This window comes from Pichia kudriavzevii, chromosome 3, assembly GCF_003054445.1.
Source record: "Pichia kudriavzevii chromosome 3, complete sequence".
Lineage (NCBI taxonomy): Eukaryota > Fungi > Ascomycota > Pichiomycetes > Pichiales > Pichiaceae > Pichia > Pichia kudriavzevii.
The window spans coordinates 2,089,644-2,113,640 of record NC_042508.1 but is presented as its reverse complement, the minus strand read 5'-3'; the positions used below and the strand labels follow the sequence as shown (position 1 = coordinate 2,113,640).

Genomic DNA, 23,997 nt, shown 5'->3' with positions numbered 1-23,997 from the left:
TCAATTACATCTGTAGAATTTCATTTTTAAGTTAGTGACGTACAATGTGTATGTTCTTCTTTTTTATTTATCTTTTTGTCGTTATAGCTAAGGGATATATATTCTCCGGAAGATGGTTTCCTTGGATGACATAGATATTAGAAGTGTATGTTTAGATGCTTCCAAGAGACCGAGAGAAGCGATAGACAAGGAGATATCTGATGTTGAGGCTATCACAAACAAATATTTGAGTGAACCTTACTCAATATATGTATATCGATTTTTCATCAACAACTGGCCAGACTTGACGCTGCTAGCCATGCACCAGGATCGAATGGTGGGAAATATCATTTGCAAAGTGGAGCCACATAGAAACGTACGGATCCGAGGTTATATTGGCATGTTGTCAGTGGAACATGAATACAGGGGATTAGGTATCGCCAAGAAGTTAATTGAAGATGCCATTAATTTGATGATTGAAAAATACAAATGTGATGAAATTACGTTGGAAACAGAAGTAATTAACAAGAAGGCACTGAGGCTATATGAAGACTATGGATTTATCCGGATCAAAAGATTATACAGATATTACATGAACCGGCATGATGCGTACAGACTGGTGCTTCCTATTACTGAAAGATCAACCGTTTGTTCTTCACAACTACTTCCGTTGGAGAATCTAGTTGAAACAAAGTATTAAAGGAAAGAAAAAAAAGCGAATTTACATGTATATTATGATTATATAAAGAATTAGAGAAAGAAATTAGGAAAAACATGAGTAAGACGGTTAACATATGGGCGATATGGAGCTGTTTACAGTTATTCATCATCCTCAAACTTAGGAGCCAAGTAATATCTTAAGAACCCACTAGGCAATTTGAATTCAAATAGTGCAGGTGCCTTGTCGGTTAGCTTTATGGTGATGGAAGGAGAGAGGGAAGAAGCCTTAACGATATCATTAAGGTACTTGGCACCAAACGTGAGGTCGACTGGGGAATTGACGTCGACCTTGATACTCTGTTCTGGATGCTCAACGTCAGTGTGGGGTTTGAAGATGACACTACCTGAACCGATCTGACCGTCTGCCTTGAATTTAACTGATTCCTTTGTAACGACTATGTTTAGAGATTCACTCATAGTTTTGAAATCCCTTGCAACTTTGGCAAACTCTGCTGCAGGCATTGTAATAGAACAGTCGTTTTCCATTTCATCGATTGCCAAGGAATCAGAATCAATGTCCATCAACTTAAGGGAGAATTCAGATATTCTGTCCTTCTTTTTGTCCTCAAAGACAATAAGCAACGAGTCTGGGTTGTCTTCGGCGAGCAAACTCAAGAAATCCTCGTTGTTACCCTGCTTTAATATCTTACTCAAAGATTCCAAATCTAAACCAAGAACCAGTTCTCTATCACATCTGAATTCTTGGAAACATCCTGGATCCATCTTAAGAGCAATTAGAAGAACTCTAGAATCATCAATGGCTTGTACTGTGATACCATCTGCTTGAGAGCAATTGAAGTTACAGAGTTTAACAGAGTCCTTGATGGAATCAATGACCTACATCACATAATAAAAAAAAATAGTTGCCTGTTAGTAAGTGCCTTCAGTTATAGATATGACTTCAATATTGGAGTCTCAATAAATTCATGAGCTTCGACCATACATACCTTCTTCAAAAGACTAGCTTCGTCAAATTTACCTTCTAACATTGTGTGGATATGTTTCTTCTATTATAAAACGGTGTTCTACTATCAAAATAGAACTAGAATTGTCTTGGATTAGAAGAAATGTCCGTCGTGGTTTAGAGACAAAATGTAAAAAAAACCACCTCTCTAACAACTGCACCAACTGCTGGAAACGCGTCTTCCATTGCCCTTTTCTTTCTCGCTCAGAAACTGAAATCCCCATTGACGCGTTTTGCCGGAAAGCGTGCATGAAGGATGGGGATCGACGCGTCGTGTACCTTGCGGAATTGCCATTTTCAATAATAGCGAAAAATGCACTTGACACAGCTGATAAGATTGAGGTATCTCTGTAGTGTAGGGGAAATTACAGTTACATGTATTATTTGACGCCGATTTGCACCTTGTACTGAATTTTGTTTATATGATTTCCAGTTACTACTAAATCATTTACTAATTGAATTGTAGGGAAGGTAGCAGAATATGGATTTGATGAAGAAGGCCATTTGGGGACCCGATCCCAAGGAACAATTTCGTAAGTGTCAACAGGCGTTGCGCAAGAATAAACGTCTATTAGACAGACAGATTCAGGATTTAAACAATGTCGAAAAAAAATCAAAGTCTTTAATCAAAGCTGCCGCTAAGAAAGGTGATATGAAAGCTGCCCGATTGTATGCAAGAGAGCTCCAAAATACGAAAAAAGTCAATCAGAGGATGCACGTCTCTAAGGCAACGTTGAATTCCATCGAAATGAAACTCAATGAACAACAACAACTGATCAAACTGACGGGCTCCCTACAGAAATCCACCGGGATAATGAAAGACATGAACCAGTTGGTGCGCTTACCTCAGATCTCGAGAACGGTTCAGGAACTCTCCAAAGAACTGACTAAAAGCGGAATCATCGACGAAATGGTCTCGGATATGTTAGATACGGCCGATTGGGAAGAAGATGATGTGGAAGAAGATGAAACCGTTGATGAAATACTTTCAGAGGTGTTGGGTGACCAAAACAAACTAGATGGTTTGGAAGTTCCTCAGAATCCAGTTGAAGAACCACCATCCCAAGTTATACAAGAAAATGAGGGGGAAAATGAATTGGAAGATGACGATGAGGATTTGATCCTGGATATGAGACAAAGATTGAATGCTTTACAAGGGTAATTGCACTCTTTTTACATAGTTCATGTTTAGTTGTTTGTAGCTTTCAGCTTTTTTTTTGTTTTGTTGTTTTTGCTGCTACTAATTCTGTACTGTTATACTACTATAAACTAGACTAATTACTTCCATGCTGTCTGGATTATTCATGTTAGATAAAAAAAATAACATAAATAACTGCAAACAAAAGTCCCAACAACGAATTCATAAGGTTATTGCCACTACTGCCTCTGTTTGCAGATGACAAAATGTTAGAACCGTTAATAGGGCTTACTGTAGTATACATATTTTTTGCAGGAAAAGTGTCATTTCCAAGGCGAGTCAACAATTTGAATTGTGACTTTGATGGAAACATACTTTTCGAGACTTTACTATTAGTGGCAGTAACTTTTTGGTGTGAGGTCTCATTTGGTTCAACCGAAGCTAGCAGTCGCTGGGTCTCAGTAGCGACGAGTGGGAAAGAATTCCAGGTTACAAGGATAGCATATGACTTACTGTCGACCGTGTCAGATAGCACCTTGTTGCTAAAACTATCCCACATTGTTTCGACTGGTTTATGTGTTGGGTGTAGTTGTGTTTCTTGTGTAGTTTCTGTGGTAGGGTAGGTACCACCTAAAACCGGTTTTGAATCAGGTAAAACAAATGGGTTATTTTTCTGTGTCGTTGAAGAAGCACTTTTGTTTGGCAAATTCAATGATTCCTTTCCATGATAACTCCATTGCTGATTATCTTTATGACTCTCCTTCCATTTCTCGTGTTTTTGTTCTCTGTTACCACCATCACCTGAAAATGATGGTTCTGTGGAACTGAGTGGGCTCCCATTGATACTAGAATAACCTGTTAATAAATGTTCCTCATTGTCGGGTTTAGAAACGTCTGTTTTCGTAAATAAGATCTCATATGTAGATGTGACGGTGGTGGTAGTGTAGGAAGTTATGATTCTTGTATCTTCCTCCTCTAGTCTTTTCTCAATCAAGTCTCTTCTTGGAAGAGGATCCACACTGCTAACACCAACAAAAATAAAGGCATTAGTATTATCTAACTTATTTGTTTTACCCTCAGAGACAGAATCGCCTTGGATGTCGTTAGGGAAGTTCAAAACTCCAGCATTATCAAAAATGCCATCATCATCATGGTCAGTCAAGTGATCTATTTCATCAATTAGTTCGTTACCTATATATTCCTCATGAAACAAATCTGAATGATCAGGGTCTTCATCCGTGTCAATAATCACATACTTTCTTGTACAAAACGGGATAAAACCACCTGTAGTTGCTTCATCATGTTTGCTCCATTGAACCGGGAATCGTAAAGTTGTAACGTTTTCTTCTTTAATTTTGACGACATTCTTTAAATCACCTGACCGAAGCGCAGTCTCGTCATCATTAAAAAATCGATAACCTAACCCCATTGATGGGGTATCTTCTTCATCTGTGGATGGAATTACATAGATATCACCCAAAGGTGATTCCCACTCAGTGAATTCTAGAAAAGTAGAAGCAAATTCTCGATTATCTAGAATTGCTTTCAGAAGTTGATCGGCAATGAGATGGTTATTCTCTGTATTTATACGGTGTACATTCCGAAAAGCATATGCACCAATGAATAGTTTGGAAAACAAACAGTAAGAGAAAGTTCTCATTCTATATTTGAATTTGCACTTGTGTTGGTAAGACCAATTTATATTGATTACTTGAGAAACGTAATTGTTTAACGTTTAATTTATTTGTTGTTCAGTGTAAGAGCCTTCTTTTGTGTCTCTATTATGTTTTAGTTTAACTAAACTTATTATAATATTCTTGTATTTCAGAGTATACAACACTAGCTGGATGAAGCAAAGAATGTAAACTTTGATAGCTATATGCAAGTCAGAAAGAAAAGAAAAAGGAGAATAAAAACGAGAGAAATTGCCACATCTAATGACAAGTAGGATATATCCATGATGACTCCACAAGGTTTGTCTTTTATCCAGGGTTGACCCATTTTTGCCCTTCCTCCATGCATTGCCCTCCCCTTCTTTATGGGGCAATTACATGAACGACGCATTCTAAAGCCACAATGAAACCACCCTGAGTTATACATTGCCTATTCTGGCAACTGAAAAAAAGGGCATTATAACAGTTTGAGCACATTCTTATAATCACAAACCAAGCTCCTTCTTCAATATCTGTGCAGCCTTATAGTATGGTCTCGATAAGAGAGAATCACGATCAAGTGCTATGGGGACACCCTGGTCGCTGTTTTGACAGATTTGTTTATTGAGAGGAACAGATGCAAGATGCTCAATACCAAGCTTTTCAGCTTCCTTAAGAGCACCTCCATCACCAAATAGATGTTCCTCATGGTTACAATTAGGGCAGACAAAGACAGACATGTTTTCAATGAGTCCGAAAATGGGTATTTTTACCTTTTTGAACATGGCTATGCCCTTTTTAACGTCAATTAGCGCCAAGTCCTGTGATGTACTAACAATAAGGGCACCATCAACATTCAATTGTTGGCTCAAAGTTAACTGAACATCTCCTGTCCCCGGCGGAAGATCAACTACCAACACATCAAGGTTCTCCCACTGAACATCAAAGAGTAATTGCTGTAGTGCCTTTTGCAGGATTAGTCCCCTCCAAACAACTGGACTGTCCTCACTTGGTATTAAGTATCCCATCGACATAGTTTGAACACCGTAGTTTTTCATCGGAATCAACTTCCCCTCTTGTGAAATCCTTGGTTCACCTTTTAAGTTCATTAATTTAGGAATGCTAGGACCGAAAATATCGGCATCTAGTAATCCTACATTAAGATTGGAGTTTCTTAATGCAATGGCCAGGTTTGTAGAAACTGTTGATTTACCAACACCCCCCTTGCATGAGGAAACAAGTAGAACCTTTTTAACGTTAGGAAGCGTATGCTTGACCGGCAACTTGGTGTTTGGTGATTTGAAATTGGGGAGACCCTTTACAACATTAAGTAAATGAGTTAGAATAAATTGTTTCCAGAAATATATAAATTAGAAGGATCCTCAAAACGTACCAATGGATTCGAATGGTTATGCAAAGTTTTTGAACATGAAAACAACCTCTGGAAGCAGCCAAAAGTTTTCATTTTTATGTGTCGTCCAACTACGTAGAATCAAAACTTTAATGTTCTTTTGAGTGATTCGTAAGCAGAACAAAATGAACTTTAAAATTTGATTCGCATTAATGTTCTAGTTTTGAGGTGAGAACTTTCCAGACATCAGCAAACGTAACCGGATATTGAGGATACGTCCAAGATTGGGCTCGTTGGTTTCCTTGGTTTCGTTTAACAACTGCGGGGAGAATACAAATGCTGAGACAGTCTAAAATAGTATCCTCAGTACCCGGCTTTTTACTGAGGTCTTCAAAGAGAACCATCAGAACAATCACCGGTCAATCACTATCTAAATCCCTCCAGGAAGCAAATACTCTCTTTGGAGATGACATCAGAATTCAAGACAAAATCACTACTATAACCAATATTTTACCATTAGGTAAATTGAGGGAATTTGCTCCTTCGACTATAACTTTAGGTATTTTGCAGGCCTCCGACATTGAAAAGGGTCTATTTGTTGATTCACTGATTGTTGATCCATTATCAAATGATAACAAAGTAGCCCAATTAGTTAGGGAATTCCGCCAGAAAAATCCAAACTCAAATGTAAAACTCATAAAGGGTAACTGTGATGAGCATGTCAGTGGAGGTATTTTTACGAGTAAGTCCCCAGTACTCGACAGTGAGTTGAGGTTAAACCAAGATGCAAAATTCGGGGATGGGACATCAAGATTATTAAACCGGGAGACATTCAACAATATATCATTTGTTGAGGTGAACGACCCTTCTTTCACTCAAAAACTAGACGTTGAGGGGGCTGAGAACCTGGATTTGAGTAACAGTCAGAAGGACGCTCAAATCAAGCCGACAGATATTCAGATTTGGATTTACGTCAAATCCGATACATCTGATGTTAATAAAATAAATGATTTACCGTACCTCGTTTTGGTTAATCGCCCTGCAGCAGATACTACTGTTGGTGAATCTCTTGTTGATGAATTAGAGAGAAATAATTTTGCTGTTGACTTAAAAACGTTAGAGCATGCAAATAAGTTAGCCACTGAAAGCGTACACAATATATCCGAATATTTAAAGCTATACCAAAAGTCCAACATAAACGAGTTACTATATACAATAAATCGAGAAACATCGGGATATAAACCATTGATTTTATTGTTGCGCAATCTTATGAGAGACTTACATGTAAAAAAATCTGGTGATATCGAAATAGCAAAGCAACTGAAGGAAGAAATTGTCGATTGGACACAGAACGCTCATTTTGAGCTACAAAGTAAGGTCACCCCATTTTTGGAAAACGCCATGTTGAGAAATTTAACTAAACTCAACCAATTGATACTTAATTCGGGTGACTTGACGCTCGTCATCTCAAACCTACTAAATGGTACTAGAGCCCATCTTAAGAATGGTTTGTTTGGTAACGAAATTGAGTGTTATGGATCACTAGTTGAATCCAATTCGAAATCACACTACTTGAGAGGAAGAATAGATACGTTATTCCCCGATAAAATCAAAAGCCAAGTTGAAAACAGTAAAATAGACAATTTGCTGGAAGGACTCAAGGACAAAGTTGCAAATGATAAGCTTCCAAGTTTACAATCCAGAATAAATGGAATCTTAATCAACGAGTTATTTGCTTCACCATTTATCGTCTTTGTATTGTCCAATGTTGGATATGTGTACGATTTTATCACTTTAAACACATGTATGGCATTGACGGCGTTGACGATTGCAGTGACGGCAAATACCTCACAGAAGAGTATAATCAAGGTTGTCTCTGAATTTAAAGATTGGTATATTGATCAACTTAGGGTGTATATCGATAAGATGGGTGGGTTGTTGGTTGAAAAGTTAGACCAGAATATAAATGATTACGAGCTAACGCAAGAGAGGAAACGTACAACAGTGGAGGAATTGAGGTCAATAACTTCAGAGATTGAAAGAATCGATAGTCAACTTAAGGTTAACACAGATACAGAGAAGTAGTTAAAGCTTTTAGGAAAATCTCCACCTTTATGTAGCTATACAGTAGTGTGCTTATTTATTTACTTATTTATTTATTCTTTTAAAAATACTTACTTATTAATTTGATCGTCTACTTACCTATCTACTTATACACCTTATATAAATTGGAAGATATATCTCCTTTAGTCACTCTCATATCTTCCACTAAGTATTGTTTTACTAGTACTCTAATGTATTCTACGTTTTCTGCTCTGCTCGAGCCTCACAAAATCATCTCTGTCCAGAAGTTCATTGAAATATTGGGTGGTATTTCCCAGGGTGACTTTTATCGGTATTATCTGTTCTCATGTTACACTTTCAGGATGTTAAGTCTTTACTATCTGAAGTAGTTATCTCTCTCTATATATATATAATGTCTACATACGTTTTTGGGTGGCTTTGGCCTCTTTTTGGTTGGACACCACTTATTGACAGAATGAAAAGTTGGAACCATCTCTTCACTTTCTCATACCGGTAAAGATTATCCTTGAGATATAAACGCATGTCTAACTCCTCATTTCTCAAACAGCCACATATTCATATATATATTGACTGATTCATTGATTTACAATTAATTGAAAATTGAATGAAAACAATTTGTTTGCAAGCAAGGAGTGCTTGGTTGATTTCATGTAAACGAACTTTTCAGCATACCAGTTCTATATAAAAATATAGTGAGAGCATGAATTTCTTCGTAGCGCGTCTCACATTACGATCAAATGCAAATCATAGCACCAGTCCACATTTTAATTGTCACTTTTAAAAAGAATGAAGATAAAGGCCCGACACACAATGTTTTTATTCAGGTCAAAACAATTTGATCCCGATCAGTTTGAGAATGAGTTGAAGAAGGTGACCAGCAAAATTTCGCAAAATGAGAAAAGGCTTCGGAAACTCCAGGTACAGAAAAAATATTACACAAAGGTGATCCCGTTGTACTTGAGTTCTGCGTATGTGATTTATTTCAGTTATTTGTACCAGATGGACTTTCTGAAACGGTCCAAAAATATATTAACATTGATTATTGCGCCGCTAATAATTGGCGTTATTTACTATACTATAATATCGTTTTTTGACTATTTGATCAACAACAAGGAGAGCTATATTGAACATCTAAAGAACGAACACAATGAAAAATTGATGGTTTTGAAAGATAAGACCAACTTCGATAAAACCCGAGACTTGTTAGCCCGGTTTTCCGATGGGGAAGATATCAAAGAGATGGAGAAAGAGGTCGATGAGATGCGTCAGAAAAAAGCCCAATATTTGAAAATGATCCAAGCAGGAGAAGAGGGTAAAATCTTGGAGGATTTACAGCACGGACAAAGGACCAACAATGGGTTTTACAATCATTTCCTCACCACCTTATTGGGTGAGAATGAGCTGGGTCCGGACAAGAGATATGCATTGATATGCAGCAATTGTTTCCAGCACAATGGTCTTGCGCCACCAGGGAAGACTGCAATGCAAGTCAGATACATATGCCCTAAATGTGGAACGCTGAATGGGAATCAAGCCATTGAGAAGCAAAGGGCAACTAATGAAGAGAACGAAGAGCATCAGGCAACAGCAGCATCCGACTAGGTGACCCCTTGCTTTAAACAGGTTGTTGTTGAATCTCTCCTTAACAACCTCATCTTGGCCTTGTGGAATTCTACAGCTTTTTTTTTGCTTCACACTCCCCTAACTAAAATCATATTTTTTTTTTGTTTCTTTCTATAATTTAGGTTTGATATAGACATTATAGTCACTAGATCAAGAATGTATAAAAAAAGGTCCACTAGACTATACAAAATCAAGTTTAGGAAAGAGACATGATGGCGTTAACAATATCACCCTTGTTTTCCTTCAAGGCCTTGACGGCCTTGTTTCTGGTGGTGTTTGTCTGTTCCATGACAACAGTGATGTCGGACTCTTCCAAACCAGTAGCATCGACTTCCTCGCCATCGTCTTCTGCTTCTGCCTTCTTATCTTCTAAGGATGCAGCAGCTAGATCCTTTTGGATGGAGGTAGCCAAGTCATCTTCCTTTGGAGCATTGGCGGCATTGTTGACTTCCTTTGCAGCTTCTTGTGCAGCCATTGCTTCTTGGTATCTCTTGGTCAAGTCCTCGACCTTTGCTTCACCAAAGACAACGTATGAGCCACCTTGGGTTCTGTAAACCTCTGGCTTTTCAATTGCCAAGATGGTGTTGTTCTTCTTTCTAAAGGTGACTCTACTGATATCCTTCAGTGGCTTTAAACCTAGCTTTAATAATGCATCCTTAGCCTTCTTTTCTGCCTTTGGAATAATAGTAACTTCAGCACCTTGTGGGATTTCTTCGATGGACATCTCTTGTATAGTTGTGTGTTTGATGTAATCCAGCTCTAACTCTTTCTGTACGTTGCCTTCTCTTTCTAGTCTAAAACAAACTGCCAAAAAGTGAAAAATATTGTATTCGTCTCGACGAGTGACTCGCACGGTTAGCCCGCCCTGTCGTTCCTGTCCAAGGCTGTTCTTTCTCGTAACGACGCGTCGACAATTTTCAAAAGTAAGCGAGGAGAAAAAAAAATAAAAAATAAAAAAAAACAAATATAGACAGTACCACTTTTTCCCCTTAAAAACTGAGCCACCATAGTTGAATTGATAATTTGTCTCATTTTATTTTTCCTTTTTCCACATGTCCAGCCCCGGGGAAAAATTGTTTCCCAATGGCTGTTGCGTTTCTCATTGCCCCATTTAGGAAAGTAGTGAACAAGTTTACTTTGAATACAATGCTAGCCCGTTATCTCCATCGACTCTTATAACAGTTTTATCTCTCGTATACGTTGTTTCCATGCTAATACCCTTTGGTTCATTATATTCCAAACACTTCATAGAAGATGGGTATTTTGGAATTAGTAGAAAAGTAGCAGAAATCACTCTTTAAAGTGGAATTGACGCCCATGTTGGTCATTGTAAATAGTTTAGAATTTCTTATTTTGTTACCTTTTTTTTTTTTTTGGTTTTTTTTTTATTTTTTCCTTTTTTTTTTTCCACTGAATCATATTTTGTTTACATTATAATATACTTTATTTTATCATTCTCATTATTCCATATATTAATAATATTATATTACTGTCATTATACATTTGGTTCGTCCTGTTGCACTCACGTTTCATCAAGTAAAGACCAGTATATCAAGTGCCGCATCCACAATCAACAGCATCCCTCAATTATGAAGACGGCGGAGGAAGATGTTAGGGCATTGTTGAACACCATATGGAGGAACACATTTCAAAAATGGACCCGTAGGGAGAAGTTTGTCCCCGAAACTCGGGAGATCTTCTACAACCAGCAGCTACCTGAACGTCTGATCAACCACAAGACAGGGCATAATAAGGTCATCTATGAGAGAAATAAAATAAGAACAACCAAATATACACCACTGAACTTTGTCCCATTGAACATATTCTTCCAGTTCACTAATATCGCCAACTCCTATTTCTTGTTTATTATCATTCTAGGTTGTTTCCAAATTTTTGGCGTCCAGAACCCGGCAATGCAGGCTGTCCCGCTTATTGTGATTGTTGTACTAACTGCAATCAAAGATTTGGTAGAAGATTCCAGACGTGCAATATCAGATCTTGATATGAACTCGTCGAAAGTGCATAAGTTAGTGGGCATACAGAACAACAATGCTGCAGAGGACTATCCCGGACCTTGGAGGCGATTCAAGAAGGCTATGACGAGGCAAACAATAAAAGTGTTGAGACTTTTCAAAAGGAAGAAAAAGAAGCAAAACGCCAATACGGCCGAAGAGGAAATGTCCAAAGAGAGCATGGACTTATACACGCTACGGTCTAACACCTTGAGTACAATCAATTCCAAAGAGGGTGAAGTGGATTTGCACAATCCTTTAAGATTTAAGACGACCCAATGGAAGAATGTCATGGTTGGAGATATTCTAAGGATTCGGAAAAATGAAGAAATTCCATCCGATGTATTGTTATTGAAATCCAGTAACCAAAACAATGTTTGCTACATTGAAACGAAAAACCTTGATGGTGAAACCAATTTGAAGACCAAGCAGGCTATGGATTGCTCGTCGAGGCAGATCCACAAACTATTAGATTTGGGGAGAATGAAATTCACCGTTGAATCCGAACAACCAACCAAAGATCTGTATTCCTTCCACGGTGTTGCACATTTTGAAGACGTTGAAGGAATTCAATCTCCGACATCAGAGGCAATCACAATAGATAATGTGTTACTTAGAGGTTCCGTTCTAAGAAACACAAATTATGTTATTTGTATAGTACTAGCCACTGGTTCGGAAACCAAAATAATGCTCAATTCAGGTGTTACTCCAACAAAGAAATCAAAGATATCATCAAACTTAAACTACTTTGTCTTGATCAATTTTTGTCTTTTATTTATTCTTTGTTTTGTGTCCGGGTTGATCAATGGTTTATATTATAGGGATAAGACGCAATCTCGATTGTTTTTTGAATATGCCCCAGACTCTCCAACAAATGCTGGTAATGGTACATTGGCTTTTTTTGTTACTCTCATTATGTATCAAACCTTGGTTCCTATTTCTTTATATATTACAATTGAAATCATCAAAACGTTTCAGGTTTTCTTTATCTACTCAGATGTTCAAATGTACTATGAAAGGTTGGATTTTCCCTGCACTCCAAAATCCTGGGGTATTTCAGATGATTTGGGGCAAATTGAGTATATTTTCAGTGATAAAACAGGAACTTTGACTCAAAATATCATGGAATTCAAAAAATGTGCAATTGCTGATAAATCATATGGATTGTCTTATACCGCTGCACAAGAAGGATATGATAAGAGAATGGGTAATGTTGATATTGCTAAAAAGAAGGCGGAAATCAAAGCCTCTATTAAGCAACAGTATGATCAAATGTGCAAAGCTTTATCAAAGAGAAATCCGTTTCTTAAACCTGAGAAATTGACGTTTATATCAAGTAAGTTTGTTGATGAGATTGAAGATAGGGCAAATCAAGATTTTTTGCTGGCATTATCGTTATGCCATTGTGCAGTCATTGAACATGAAGATTTAGAGAATATGGACGATGGTACTATAATAAACTACAGTGCGGAATCACCTGATGAGGTTGCTCTAGTTTCGTTTGCAAGAGATATGGGTGTTGTTTTCTTGGGTAAGGAAAACGATGAATACATTGTCTATCAAGATGGCACAGAACATAGATATAAACTTCTAAACGTTATACCATTCACCTCGGCACGTAAGAGAATGTCAATTGTTTTGGAATTTCCAGACGGGACTATTAGGATGTATATGAAAGGTGCTGATAACATTATTTTACAAAGGTGTGTTAAGGGGGAATTCGATAGTACGATCAATGAGAATTTAGAAGAGTTTTCTGAAGAAGGACTGCGTACATTGTGCGTTTCATATAAGGACCTTCGTAGAGACGAATTCGACTCCTGGTATGAGAGATACTTTGATGCCAGCAAATTATTGGATGAGCAAAGAGAAATCCAGATGTCACAATTGGCTGATGAATTTGAACAAGGCGTTAAATTAATTGGTGCAACTGCTATTGATGATAAATTACAAGATAATGTTCCTCAAACAATCGAGACTTTAAGAAGAGCGGGTATTAAAATATGGGTTTTGACTGGTGACAAAGTCGAAACTGCAATCAGTATTGGTTATTCGTGTTCAATGTTAAACAACAATATGGATTTACTAAGATTGCAATGTGAAAATATTGAAGAATTGGAAAAGACGGTGGACAATTATTTAGTTGAAAAATTCAACATAACTGATGTTAATGATCCCAAACTTATTAAAGCTGCTAGAAAGGACCATTCGATACCAAATTACAACCATGCATTATTAATTGATGGCCAAACATTAACATTATTGTTTGAAGAATGTGAACTGGAAATTCAATTGAAGTTCTTAATGCTATGTAAGAAATGTTGCTCGGTTTTGTGCTGTCGTGTATCGCCCTCGCAAAAGGCAGATATTGTGAGGTTGGTGAAGGACAATCTCAATGTCATTACGCTTGCTATTGGAGATGGTGCGAACGATGTTTCCATGATCCAAGCAGCTAATGTGGGTGTGGGGATTGCAGGTGAAGAAGGAAGACAAGCTGCAATGTCATCAGATTTTGCGCTTGGACAATTTGAATATTTACAAAGGTTGTTGTTAGTCCATGGGAAATGGTCTTATCAAAGGTTATCTAAGATGATACCGTTATTCTTCTTCAAGAATATGATTTTTGTTATGCCGCTCTTTTGGTATGGTATTTTCAACAACTTTGATGGTTCCTATTTGTATGAATATACGTTCTTGATGTTATTCAATTTATTTTTCACGTCAGTTCCAATTATTGCTCTTGCAACCTTAGAACAAGATGTTCCAGACTATGTTTGCTTGATAATACCACAGCTATACAGAGACGGGATTGAAAGTACATTCCTAAAACATGTTTTCCGGTTTTTGTATGGTATGTTTGACGGTTTATATCAGAGTGCAATTGCGTTTTTTTTTCCATGGTTAGCATTTCGAACTGGCGGAATCCAGACACGGAATGGGTTAAGTATTGCATCTGCATTTTCAGTTGGTACGTATTCTGTTCACATTGCAATTATCTCATGTAATTTGTACATGATTTTGAAGCAGAAAAGATGGGATAAAATTACTGTCTGGTGTAACATAGTTTCAAATCTATTGTTGTTTATTTGGACAGCATGCTGGTCGACTAATAAATGGGCGAATAAATATTTTCAAATCGGATTGAGGTGTTATCAAAGTGCTAATTTCTGGGCATGTGTTGCAGTTGGAATACTATGCGCAATGATTCCTGGACTGATGATTCATATTATCAAGGTAAATTGGTTTCCTGATGATGTTGATATGGTTCGTAGCATGATTGGATTTAGCATTTTACCCAATAAAAGTGAGGAAGAGAAACACAGACAAATTGAAGTCGCAAAAAGGATTTGCGGCTATGATGATAATGACGAAGATACCGATAGTAGATCTAGTGAAAAAGTATAAAGACAGAATACTTTGATAACTCATGTATAATAATGAATTAATAGAATCGAACTTTATTTGAGTATATAATTTGTACCGCTATACATCACACTAGAACGCCCATAGTGAGTGGCGACACTAAAAGGAGGAAAGTTTGATTGATATGGCACCAAAAGCATATTGTAGTTTGACCAACCAATTAATCCTGGACATTTTATATTCCATCTATTAAAACTAATTCTTCTGTTTTTAGAGTGAATTCAAACATGTATACACATTAGTTACTTGGTTGTATAAGTAACTAACAATACCTTACACAAACTCTTGTTGTTCCCATACTTTTACACAACACACACATGTATGAAGGACCTACAACTTCTCAAGTTGTTGTAAGATATTCAACCCAAATTTAGTAACGAATCACAAACTTAATAGATGCCAACTAAAGAATACTCACTTTAGTATTGTCACTGGTTACTATTTAGCAACCATCCATCATTGTTGTTGAAGTGGTATATTACACTGACCAAAAAATGCCTTCACTTTTGTTTTGAAAACTCCAGTTTGAGAAATTTCCGTATACGAGAAGCAATTGTTTCAAGAAAAATTTACACTCTGGAGAAAGCCGCATTGGATCTAAGAGATATACATTATGAGGTGTATAATTTATCTGGACAATAAGTAGTCTGTTAATTAGAAACTCAGGTAAACATACTAGGTAATTAAAAATTTCATAGCAAAATCAGTTTCAACGTTTACTGCAATAAATTTCTAAAGCATCTATTGCAAATTCTCTCTCTATTTAAAGGGGTTACACATTTCACTGTATAGAATATTATGATGATTGTTTATCTAATCAAGTCTACCATACGAGAAGACTTCATAGGAGAAATAGATAACTCAAAACACAAACCATTTCAATTCGCTTATTCCAAGCGGCGCTTCCTGATTGTATATTATCGATAACGTTGAACTTAGTTTTAAAGGCTGCGTTTGTAAAATAATGATAGAAAAAGGGTAGCGTATACCACTGGGTCTATGGTAGTACCCCGAACAGGAAATTTTCTGCGACAACCAAGTTTCTAACTAGGAAGTGATTAGTTCTACCATAAAGACACCTTCCCATACCAACTGTTGACGAAGCACAATCCTCTATGTGGTATCCATGTCAATTTAACAATTGACTAGCTAAGTAATCGATATCCCTTGAATTAAGAGTGAGGTGACCATTTGTATTCATGTCTGGCGGTAGAAGATTCCACGAAATGTATGGTGAGCTTAAAGACTGTGTAGTTCTTTTCTCAGGTATGCTACCCCGATAAAGAAAAAAAAAAGGAATAGTTGCCGTACAATTGGGTGATGTGTGACCTTTTCCTCTGTACTTCTTGCAAACTGTTTGCTTATGCTATTTCTTGACAACAGGAAAAGGATATATTAATAAGGTAGCTGATACGCATGTTGAGACTTGACCACCCAAAGGGCCTTCGACAATTGCTAATGATAAACCAGTGTCCTTAGCGTTTAGTGTTCGTATATTGACGTCCTCAGAGTTGAGGACAATTATGTAGATCGATGCGTGCAGATGACGGAGAGACATTCTCTTTTGGAACCGAGTTTTAAACATTTGGTAAGGTATGTTGTAGAGTCTGGCTAAGTTCACAAAAGACAAGAGAACTCTGGAACCAACTTGAAGATTGGATGTACAGAAAGTTAAACATTTCCATTTTCTTGCATTCAAAACACCAAAGGCAGTCAAGCCTTCAGTATAAACTCCGAAAATAATAGCAATTTAGACCGTATGATTTAGCACCACCTGTAACGTATGTCACAACAATCAACTTAGCCACCTGATAACTGGTTCATCCAACAACGAGTCAGGACGTACCAGCAAAACCTACCTCACTTAGAACTCTAGTGATCCGAAACTAAAAGTATCGATAGTGGTGTTCAAGACAATATTCCGTTTGTAGTAATTTTTGTCTTGATACCAGGGCAACGTCGGACTGATTCTAGGAAATGTTCATGCAGAGTTGCCCGTAGCATGATTGAATGGTTGTCATGCCAGAAATTGTGTTTCTTCCACATCAAGTAACCTGGAGACTTCAAGCAAACAGCGGACCATATGTGTAAATCGGGTGAGGAACATAGGTGGCGACTAGTGGGAGCACTTGGCCTTTGGGCATTTGGTGACCGGGCATATAAACATAGTTTAAGCGCATGGCCGAAGCAGGGGCGGATAAGCAGAGACAATGTGTCAAGGAAGAAAAAACGGTTTAGGCACTATGCATTTCGCCACGTCAGTGGTAAATTGTGAATATTTTAAGTTTGAGTGAAAATAATGTCTTGAAAATGCGATTAAAGTTTGAAGATATTGATCCGAGTTTTCTGCAGCAGGTACACATACAGCAGGTACATCAGGATAGGCAACCACATATACATCAACACACATCCAAGAGAGTAATCGATGGCTGCGAACAAGAGCGTTAGGAAGGAAATGGGATTTTTGATGACGACATTGCGGAAGGTTGTTGGAGCTGTTGAGATGATGCTATTCGATACACGTGTTGTTGGCCCGGTTTCGATACTTATTTTAGTCTTTGAGGCGATTCTACTTGAAGTTATCATTAGGCGAGTTCCATATACTGAGATTGACTATAGCACATACATGCAGCAGGTTACGCAGATTGAGCAAGGCGAGCTAGACTACGATCTGATTGGAGGAGACACGGGCCCAATAGTTTATCCTGGAGGATACGTCTTCATCTATTCGTGGATGAAGGTTCTCACCGGTGGCATGGAGGAGTTGTGGAAGGGGCAGGAGCTCTTCAGGGTGCTGTATCTGCTGACAATGGGGCTCACATTGGCTGTGTATTTGAACATCCAAGAACCGTATAGGGTTCCACCGTATGTGATGTATTTATTGGCTATTTCCAAACGGTTGCATTCCATCTATGTGTTGAGGCTCTTCAACGACTGTTTCACGACTTTCTTCATGGTGGGAGTCATTTTATTATTGCAACTATCTTCGAGATTCAAGAGAAGGGGGGAGACCTTGAATAGCGACCTCCTTACACTTGCCAGTATTGGATGCTATGCCTTAGGAGTGAGCATCAAGATGAATGCCCTACTTTACCTTCCTGGACTCCTACTGGTGGTGTATTTCCTCAACAACGAGAACCTGATGCGGAGCTTGGGGATGCTGTTGTTTGGATGTCTACAATTCTGTGGAATTAACCAAATGTTCCTTCTGAACGGGTCTAGAATTAGAGCCAGTTTCTTGAGAAACGCCTTTGATTTCAATAGGATCTTCACCTATAAATGGAGTGTCAATTGGCAGTTCATCAATGAGGAAACTTTCTGCAGTCCAAGGTTCCACAAATTGCTCCTTCTTCTTCAGCTTGGTCTATTAACGGCGTTTCTAATTAAACAGTGGCTCCATCCCTTTATTACGGGGAAACCGCTCTACCAATTACTCATTCGAGATGGACTCTGGGCTCCTAATAGAAACACCCTCAATTTCAACAACCAACTAGTCCTTGGACCAAATAGCAGTTACCATATAGCAGTGATCATGATGTCGTGCAATATAGTAGGCGTCCTCTGTGCTCGGAGTCTCCACTACCAGTTTCTCAGCTGGTATGCTTACAGCGTTCCCATACTGGTATATAGAGGTGTGACTTCCCTGGTATATCGTTTCAACAGAATCGACAACTTTACAGTTAACTACTTTACCCATCACCGTGCTACCGTCAACAGCAACACCAACAGCAACACCAACGCCGCGCCCACTGCGTCCCGCCGCCGCCGCCAGTGGGCGGTAGCACTTCTGGTGTGTGCGTTCTGCGGCGCGCACGAGCTTGCGTGGGACATGTATCCGCCGGCGCCGCTCGGTAGCACCGTGCTTGTTAGTGGGCTCTCTCTTATTGTAGTGGGGAATTTATTTGCAAACCCGGGCGCGACAAACATCAAAGAGAGAAAATCCTGTTCTAAAAGTCTGTGAAAAACTCCCTATTAGGAAACAAGGCGAATTGGGGAGAGGACAAGAATTATTTGGGAAAGAAGTGAAAAAAAAAAAATGGAGTGAAAAAGGAGTGAGAAAAAAAAAAAAAAAACAAAAAGTGAGAGTGTCTTAGGGATTAAATTGTTTGCAAAGAGAGTATAAGCGACCATTGTTGATGATCACAGTGCCGTCAATCTCTGTGCAGGAATAACTCCAAAGTACGCACATAATTGTACGGTATCATTTGTTTCAATTGTTTGATTTTCCAACGCGTCAGCACCAGTGTCCATAGAGAGTGTTTTGCATTCCTTTGAGCCGTTTGTTGTACCAGTGCATTGCATCCAGGTGTATATTCTCTCTTTCAAATTGGTGTTTTCTTTGGAAAGGTAAAAAAAGGAAGAAAAAAAAAACAAAATCCCACATTATCAAGCAGAAGCACAAGTAGAAATAGAAGTAGATATAGAAACAAAAGCAAAGGCGGAATTGGAAGTGGAGACACAATTACTATTTCCACTACTATTGAAATAATAAGGGACACTTACAACTACAAGTACAGTCGGAATCACAGTCAGAAATATAGAGACCAACGTCATTGTTTCTCTTGTCTTTGTCCCAAACACTCTCTTTCTTGTTTTTTATAGACATTTATCCTGCATATTCCATTGCTGTTTACAGATAGACCCAAGAAGGACAATATCAACAGGCCAATACTACTAGATTGTTTGTAACTTTCTTGTTCTTTCTTCCCCCTCCCCTCCCCTCCTCAGCTACACCGTCAGAATACAACAATGGATCCAGATAAGCATTCGTTCCCGCATACTCCGTCGGAACCAGCAGTCAAAGATTCGGCGGCATCAACAACCAAGGAGCTCTTGAACGCATACATTTATGACTTTCTACTCAAATCGGGCCTTAAATCCAGTGCTGCGGCTTTTCTTAGAGAGGCTGATATTCCAATTGTATCCGATACGGGGAAAATTGACAAATTCTACCTTTTAAATAAGAAACCAACGGAACTACCAAAACCAGAGATGTCAATAGACACTCCCAGTGGATTTCTAGTGGAGTGGTGGCAAATGTTTTGGGAAATATACAAATCCAGAAATGATCCAGGATCTTCTACTGATGTCTCCCAGTATTATCAATTGGTTACTTTAAAACAAAGGCATGATTCCTTGAGGATTAACAACTCACAATTACCTCAGCATGTCCAACACCATCAAATGCCTCACCAACATGCAATGCAACAGAATGGTCCTTGGAATCAAAGAAGACCAATTCACCCTCAACAGCTGGCTCCAGGACAGACCAATCCTCAGAATATCCAACCACATCTACAACAATCCCAATTACATCTACAACAGTCACAGCAATTACACACAAACAAACAACCTCAACCTCATCTCTCCCAACAACCATCAATCCATTCTCCTCATCAACAACAGTTCCCTAATTCAGGCTCTCCCACTTCGGCTATAGCTCCAGCAGGAACTGCAGTGGCTCCTCATCTTCAACATCCACCTCAGGTGGACCTACAGCACCCTCTTTCAAGTCAAACTCCGTCAACTACGGGTTTAAGAAACAGTAAGGCAAACTCTCCAAATGATTTTGCTAAGAAACCTCAAAATTCTCGTCCGATGAATCTCCAGCCACAACAACAACACCACCTTAATCAGAATCAGAATCACAACCAGCAACCTCAATCTCAGGTACAACAACAACAACAACAGCTGCAACACCATCACCATCAGGGCCAAATCCAAGGTGAAGGCCAACAGCCGCAACCACAACCGCAAATACAACCGCAATCGCAGCCACAACAACCTCAGGTTCATAAACAGGCATCCAGTGCCCAAATACAAAGGGTACAGCAGCTTGAAAATTCTACAGTCCCAAACTCTGCAACATCAACCCATTTTACAGGCTCCCCACAGTCCCATGTCGTACCTCCAACGAATAATTCTAGAAGTTATAACCTTCCGAATCAACAACAACAACAACAGATCATGCATCAACAACAACAACAACAACTCGTATTCGCTCAAAGTGGTTCTCCTAATAACGTTCCAAGCGGAATGAATGGACCCACTGTTATCAATGATCCAAGAAATCCAATGCCTCCTCAAAATATGATGGCCAATCAGCATAGCCAAATCGTTCACCCTAATGCTCCCTATCCCCCAAATATGATTCATCCGTCCCAACAGATGATGATGCAACAGCAACAGCACCAGCACCAGCACCAGCAACAACAACCACAACAGTTGCTTCCGCAATCACAGGCTCTTTCGCAAGCCTCAACACATGCACAGGTGCAAGCTCAAATGCAAGCACAGGCACAAGCACAGGCGCAAGCCCAGCTTCAAGCCCAAGCACAAGCACAAGCTCATGCCCAACTTCAAGCCCAAGCCCAAGCCCAAGCCCAAGCACAAGCCCAAGCACAAGCCCAAGCTCAGGCGCAGGCGCAGGCGCAAGCACATCTTCAAGTGCAAGCTCAAACTCACTTTCAGACGCAAGCGCAAGTGCAGGCAAAAGTACCACAACAAACAGTTCTAAGAGAAAACATGAAGAAAGTCTCTTCTCATAAACGGCAGAGGGTTGACTGTGATGCTGTAAGCCCATCCACTGTAAACGTGACGTCAAACTTTTCAAGACCACATTCACAAGCACCAACACCGGCTAACCCAGATATGCATCCCGTGCAAGGCCAATTTACAAACCCGCATCTAGCATCTCAGCAGAATCAGATGATGACACCGGCTAGTTTGCAAGCAGGTCCTGTTTATCCCCCTGTCAGCGGGAATAAAAGGCAGTATCCTAATGAAAGCATGAAGGAGTATGGCGAAGGGTTACGAATATTGGAAAGTGACAACAGGAAACGATTGGAAAATCAGTACAACAGTACGTATACACAACAAGGTAGGAAAAATGAGCCGGCACCTCAATTTGCAGAGTTTTCTAATATGCTGGGACAACTACAACAGCAACCACCACAACCTTCTGCCAATAAAAACTCACCGCTAGGAACTAGCAATTCCCCGTCGGTTAAATCACCGTTGAACAAGAGGACCAGTGTAAGCGGAACAACACCATTATCAAATGGTTTGAATAGCAATGTTCAAAATGGTGGTAATTTGTTATCAGTTTCCATAGCACAGTCTACTTCGAATAAGAAAAAGCAAGCGAGAAAGAAGACTTCTAGTTCCGTTCCTGTAACACCCGCAACACCAAATGCTCCACCCACTCCTCAAAATGCCAAAGCTTCCACTCCGACTGCACAGGGAACTACCATCTCTAGACGCGGGAGAAAGAAAACACAGGGATCCACTGCTTCGACTCCACACATAAAGGATGAATTGACAAGTGTCACCGAAGGTGTGACCACTGACCTAAACGATGTAGACAATGGCAAAAATCACAACGATACAAAATTAGGTAAAAAACACGGGAATGTTAAAAAGGAAGATCATTCACAGCCATCACAACCACAAAGACCAAATGATCCTTCGAATCCTGGATTTGATGACCCTCAATTGTTAGGTGACTTCAATAATTCGGAACAATTTTTTGACTTTGGTCTGTATACTGGCGAAGAAGGTTCTGAAATGTTACAGGATTTTTTCCAATGAAAACAACCAAATTTTTGTATTGTATTTTTTGCAACCCATCTACTTTTCTAATATTATCATTCCAGTATTGTTTAATAATAATATATTTATATATGTATACATACATGTAGATTATCTTAATTAATTTCTTTCGTTTTCTTATTACACAAACTAGGAGATATACACATAATGCTATATAAATGATACATCTTGACATCTACTTTCTTTTTGGTTTTGGTTTAACTTCTTCTTCTTTTAAGACATGCAACCTAACTGTGTTTGGATAATTAGGAGTATTAGCCTGGTATCCTTTGCTCCAGTCATAACTTAGAGCATATGCAAATAGCATACCTGTTCTGTTAAAGTTAACAACAGGTATCGTTGCATTCAATGAAGGATATCCCTTCAAACGATGTTTTGAGTCTTTATCCCAAAAGGAGAATGTACCATCTGATCCCGCAGTGACAAAAGTACCATATTGAGGATTGAATACAACCGAATTCAAGGCGTAAATATCTGTTTCCTTGGTAGGTTTAGGATTTCTCTGACATTTGAATGAAAACCCATTTTGTTTCTGTTGTATTTCGTCGACGTACTGAATACCACATCTGCCCTCAATGGACCCAATTGCAAACCCATCCCCCTTTGGATAGCATCCAATAGATCTCGTTTGGTACTTGAGTGGCGACATTTGTTGTTTGAATATTTTATCTGGACTGTCTAAATTAATAACCACAACATGCCTTTCAGCCGTACCCACAACTAGAAGTTTTTGTGCAGAATCCATAGCATAGACACGTTCAGGCATGTCTAGCGTGCAAATAGGATTTGGTTGTCTGGTATCCCAATACTTCAGCGTCTTATCCCATGATCCACTGACAACACATGGTGTGTTCTGAGGCCCACAGCTTACATGTCTAACAACCCTAACAGTGTCATTATGCATACCGATGGTTTGTGCTTGTTGCGATGCTAAATCAAACAACTTGACCTGTTTGTCTGCACCACCACTGACTACCTTAGTACCATCTAATGTAAATCTAGTAGACAATACAGGACCTTCATGTTCATATAATGTTCTACCTTCCACCTGTCCGCTGTTGGTAACTTCGAAAATCCTAACTTTCTTATCCCAATTGGAAATGGCAATGTATTCAGCTTGAGGAGAGAAGGCAATATCACTGACACTGTCGTCTCCAATATTATTCACTACAATATCATTCGACAGTTCTTGTAGTGTACCATTTGTTGATGGGGTCGTAGTGCTTCCCAACGAAGAAACGGTACTGTTGAAACCTCCCAGTCTTGATCCGAACGACATTTTGTATTGCTGTGTGTATGTTAGTGGAAATCAGAGGGCGTCCCTTTGGTTGATAGATACCAGAATCGCCGTGTCCTCTGGTTTGATAATATGTAGAATGATGTACTTGTTTTAACTTCCTGAAATCTCCAAATACGCAAAAAAGAAGAAAACAAAAAAA

At 38.9% G+C, this 23,997-nt stretch overlaps 12 protein-coding genes across 12 annotated transcripts; 7 read left to right on the top strand and 5 right to left on the bottom strand.

Annotated features, from left to right (window-relative positions):
• Positions 1–112: 112 nt before the first annotated feature.
• C5L36_0C09700 (uncharacterized protein) lies at positions 113–679 on the top strand (the record flags this gene model as incomplete). Its single annotated transcript, XM_029466680.1, has 1 exon — positions 113–679. The coding sequence occupies one exon, from the start codon at positions 113–115 to the stop codon at positions 677–679; it is 567 nt and encodes a 188-aa protein (XP_029322540.1).
• Positions 680–798: 119 nt separating this feature from the next.
• Positions 799–1,688, bottom strand: C5L36_0C09690 (uncharacterized protein; the record flags this gene model as incomplete). The annotated part of the gene is made up of 2 exons (XM_029466679.1): positions 799–1,536; positions 1,647–1,688. The coding sequence occupies 2 exons, from the start codon at positions 1,686–1,688 to the stop codon at positions 799–801; spliced, it is 780 nt and encodes a 259-aa protein (XP_029322539.1).
• A 456-nt stretch (positions 1,689–2,144) lies between these two features.
• Positions 2,145–2,825, top strand: C5L36_0C09680 (uncharacterized protein; the record flags this gene model as incomplete). The annotated part of the gene is made up of 1 exon (XM_029466678.1): positions 2,145–2,825. One exon carries the CDS (start codon positions 2,145–2,147, stop codon positions 2,823–2,825), a length of 681 nt encoding a protein of 226 aa, XP_029322538.1.
• A 145-nt stretch (positions 2,826–2,970) lies between these two features.
• On the bottom strand, positions 2,971–4,461 carry C5L36_0C09670 (uncharacterized protein; the record flags this gene model as incomplete). The annotated part of the gene is made up of 1 exon (XM_029466677.1): positions 2,971–4,461. One exon carries the CDS (start codon positions 4,459–4,461, stop codon positions 2,971–2,973), a length of 1,491 nt encoding a protein of 496 aa, XP_029322537.1.
• Positions 4,462–4,959: 498 nt separating this feature from the next.
• C5L36_0C09660 (uncharacterized protein) lies at positions 4,960–5,918 on the bottom strand (the record flags this gene model as incomplete). Its single annotated transcript, XM_029466676.1, has 2 exons — positions 4,960–5,769; positions 5,847–5,918. 2 exons carry the CDS (start codon positions 5,916–5,918, stop codon positions 4,960–4,962), a joined length of 882 nt encoding a protein of 293 aa, XP_029322536.1.
• Positions 5,919–6,140: 222 nt separating this feature from the next.
• Positions 6,141–7,889, top strand: C5L36_0C09650 (uncharacterized protein; the record flags this gene model as incomplete). Its single annotated transcript, XM_029466675.1, has 1 exon — positions 6,141–7,889. One exon carries the CDS (start codon positions 6,141–6,143, stop codon positions 7,887–7,889), a length of 1,749 nt encoding a protein of 582 aa, XP_029322535.1.
• Positions 7,890–8,675: 786 nt separating this feature from the next.
• Positions 8,676–9,491, top strand: C5L36_0C09640 (uncharacterized protein; the record flags this gene model as incomplete). Its single annotated transcript, XM_029466674.1, has 1 exon — positions 8,676–9,491. The coding sequence occupies one exon, from the start codon at positions 8,676–8,678 to the stop codon at positions 9,489–9,491; it is 816 nt and encodes a 271-aa protein (XP_029322534.1).
• A 217-nt stretch (positions 9,492–9,708) lies between these two features.
• On the bottom strand, positions 9,709–10,236 carry C5L36_0C09630 (uncharacterized protein; the record flags this gene model as incomplete). The annotated part of the gene is made up of 1 exon (XM_029466673.1): positions 9,709–10,236. One exon carries the CDS (start codon positions 10,234–10,236, stop codon positions 9,709–9,711), a length of 528 nt encoding a protein of 175 aa, XP_029322533.1.
• Positions 10,237–11,101: 865 nt separating this feature from the next.
• Positions 11,102–14,929, top strand: C5L36_0C09620 (uncharacterized protein; the record flags this gene model as incomplete). The annotated part of the gene is made up of 1 exon (XM_029466672.1): positions 11,102–14,929. One exon carries the CDS (start codon positions 11,102–11,104, stop codon positions 14,927–14,929), a length of 3,828 nt encoding a protein of 1,275 aa, XP_029322532.1.
• A 2,443-nt stretch (positions 14,930–17,372) lies between these two features.
• On the top strand, positions 17,373–18,908 carry C5L36_0C09610 (uncharacterized protein; the record flags this gene model as incomplete). The annotated part of the gene is made up of 1 exon (XM_029466671.1): positions 17,373–18,908. One exon carries the CDS (start codon positions 17,373–17,375, stop codon positions 18,906–18,908), a length of 1,536 nt encoding a protein of 511 aa, XP_029322531.1.
• Positions 18,909–19,696: 788 nt separating this feature from the next.
• C5L36_0C09600 (uncharacterized protein) lies at positions 19,697–22,537 on the top strand (the record flags this gene model as incomplete). The annotated part of the gene is made up of 1 exon (XM_029466670.1): positions 19,697–22,537. The coding sequence occupies one exon, from the start codon at positions 19,697–19,699 to the stop codon at positions 22,535–22,537; it is 2,841 nt and encodes a 946-aa protein (XP_029322530.1).
• A 196-nt stretch (positions 22,538–22,733) lies between these two features.
• On the bottom strand, positions 22,734–23,837 carry C5L36_0C09590 (uncharacterized protein; the record flags this gene model as incomplete). The annotated part of the gene is made up of 1 exon (XM_029466669.1): positions 22,734–23,837. One exon carries the CDS (start codon positions 23,835–23,837, stop codon positions 22,734–22,736), a length of 1,104 nt encoding a protein of 367 aa, XP_029322529.1.
• Between the last annotated feature and the right edge of the window lie 160 nt (positions 23,838–23,997).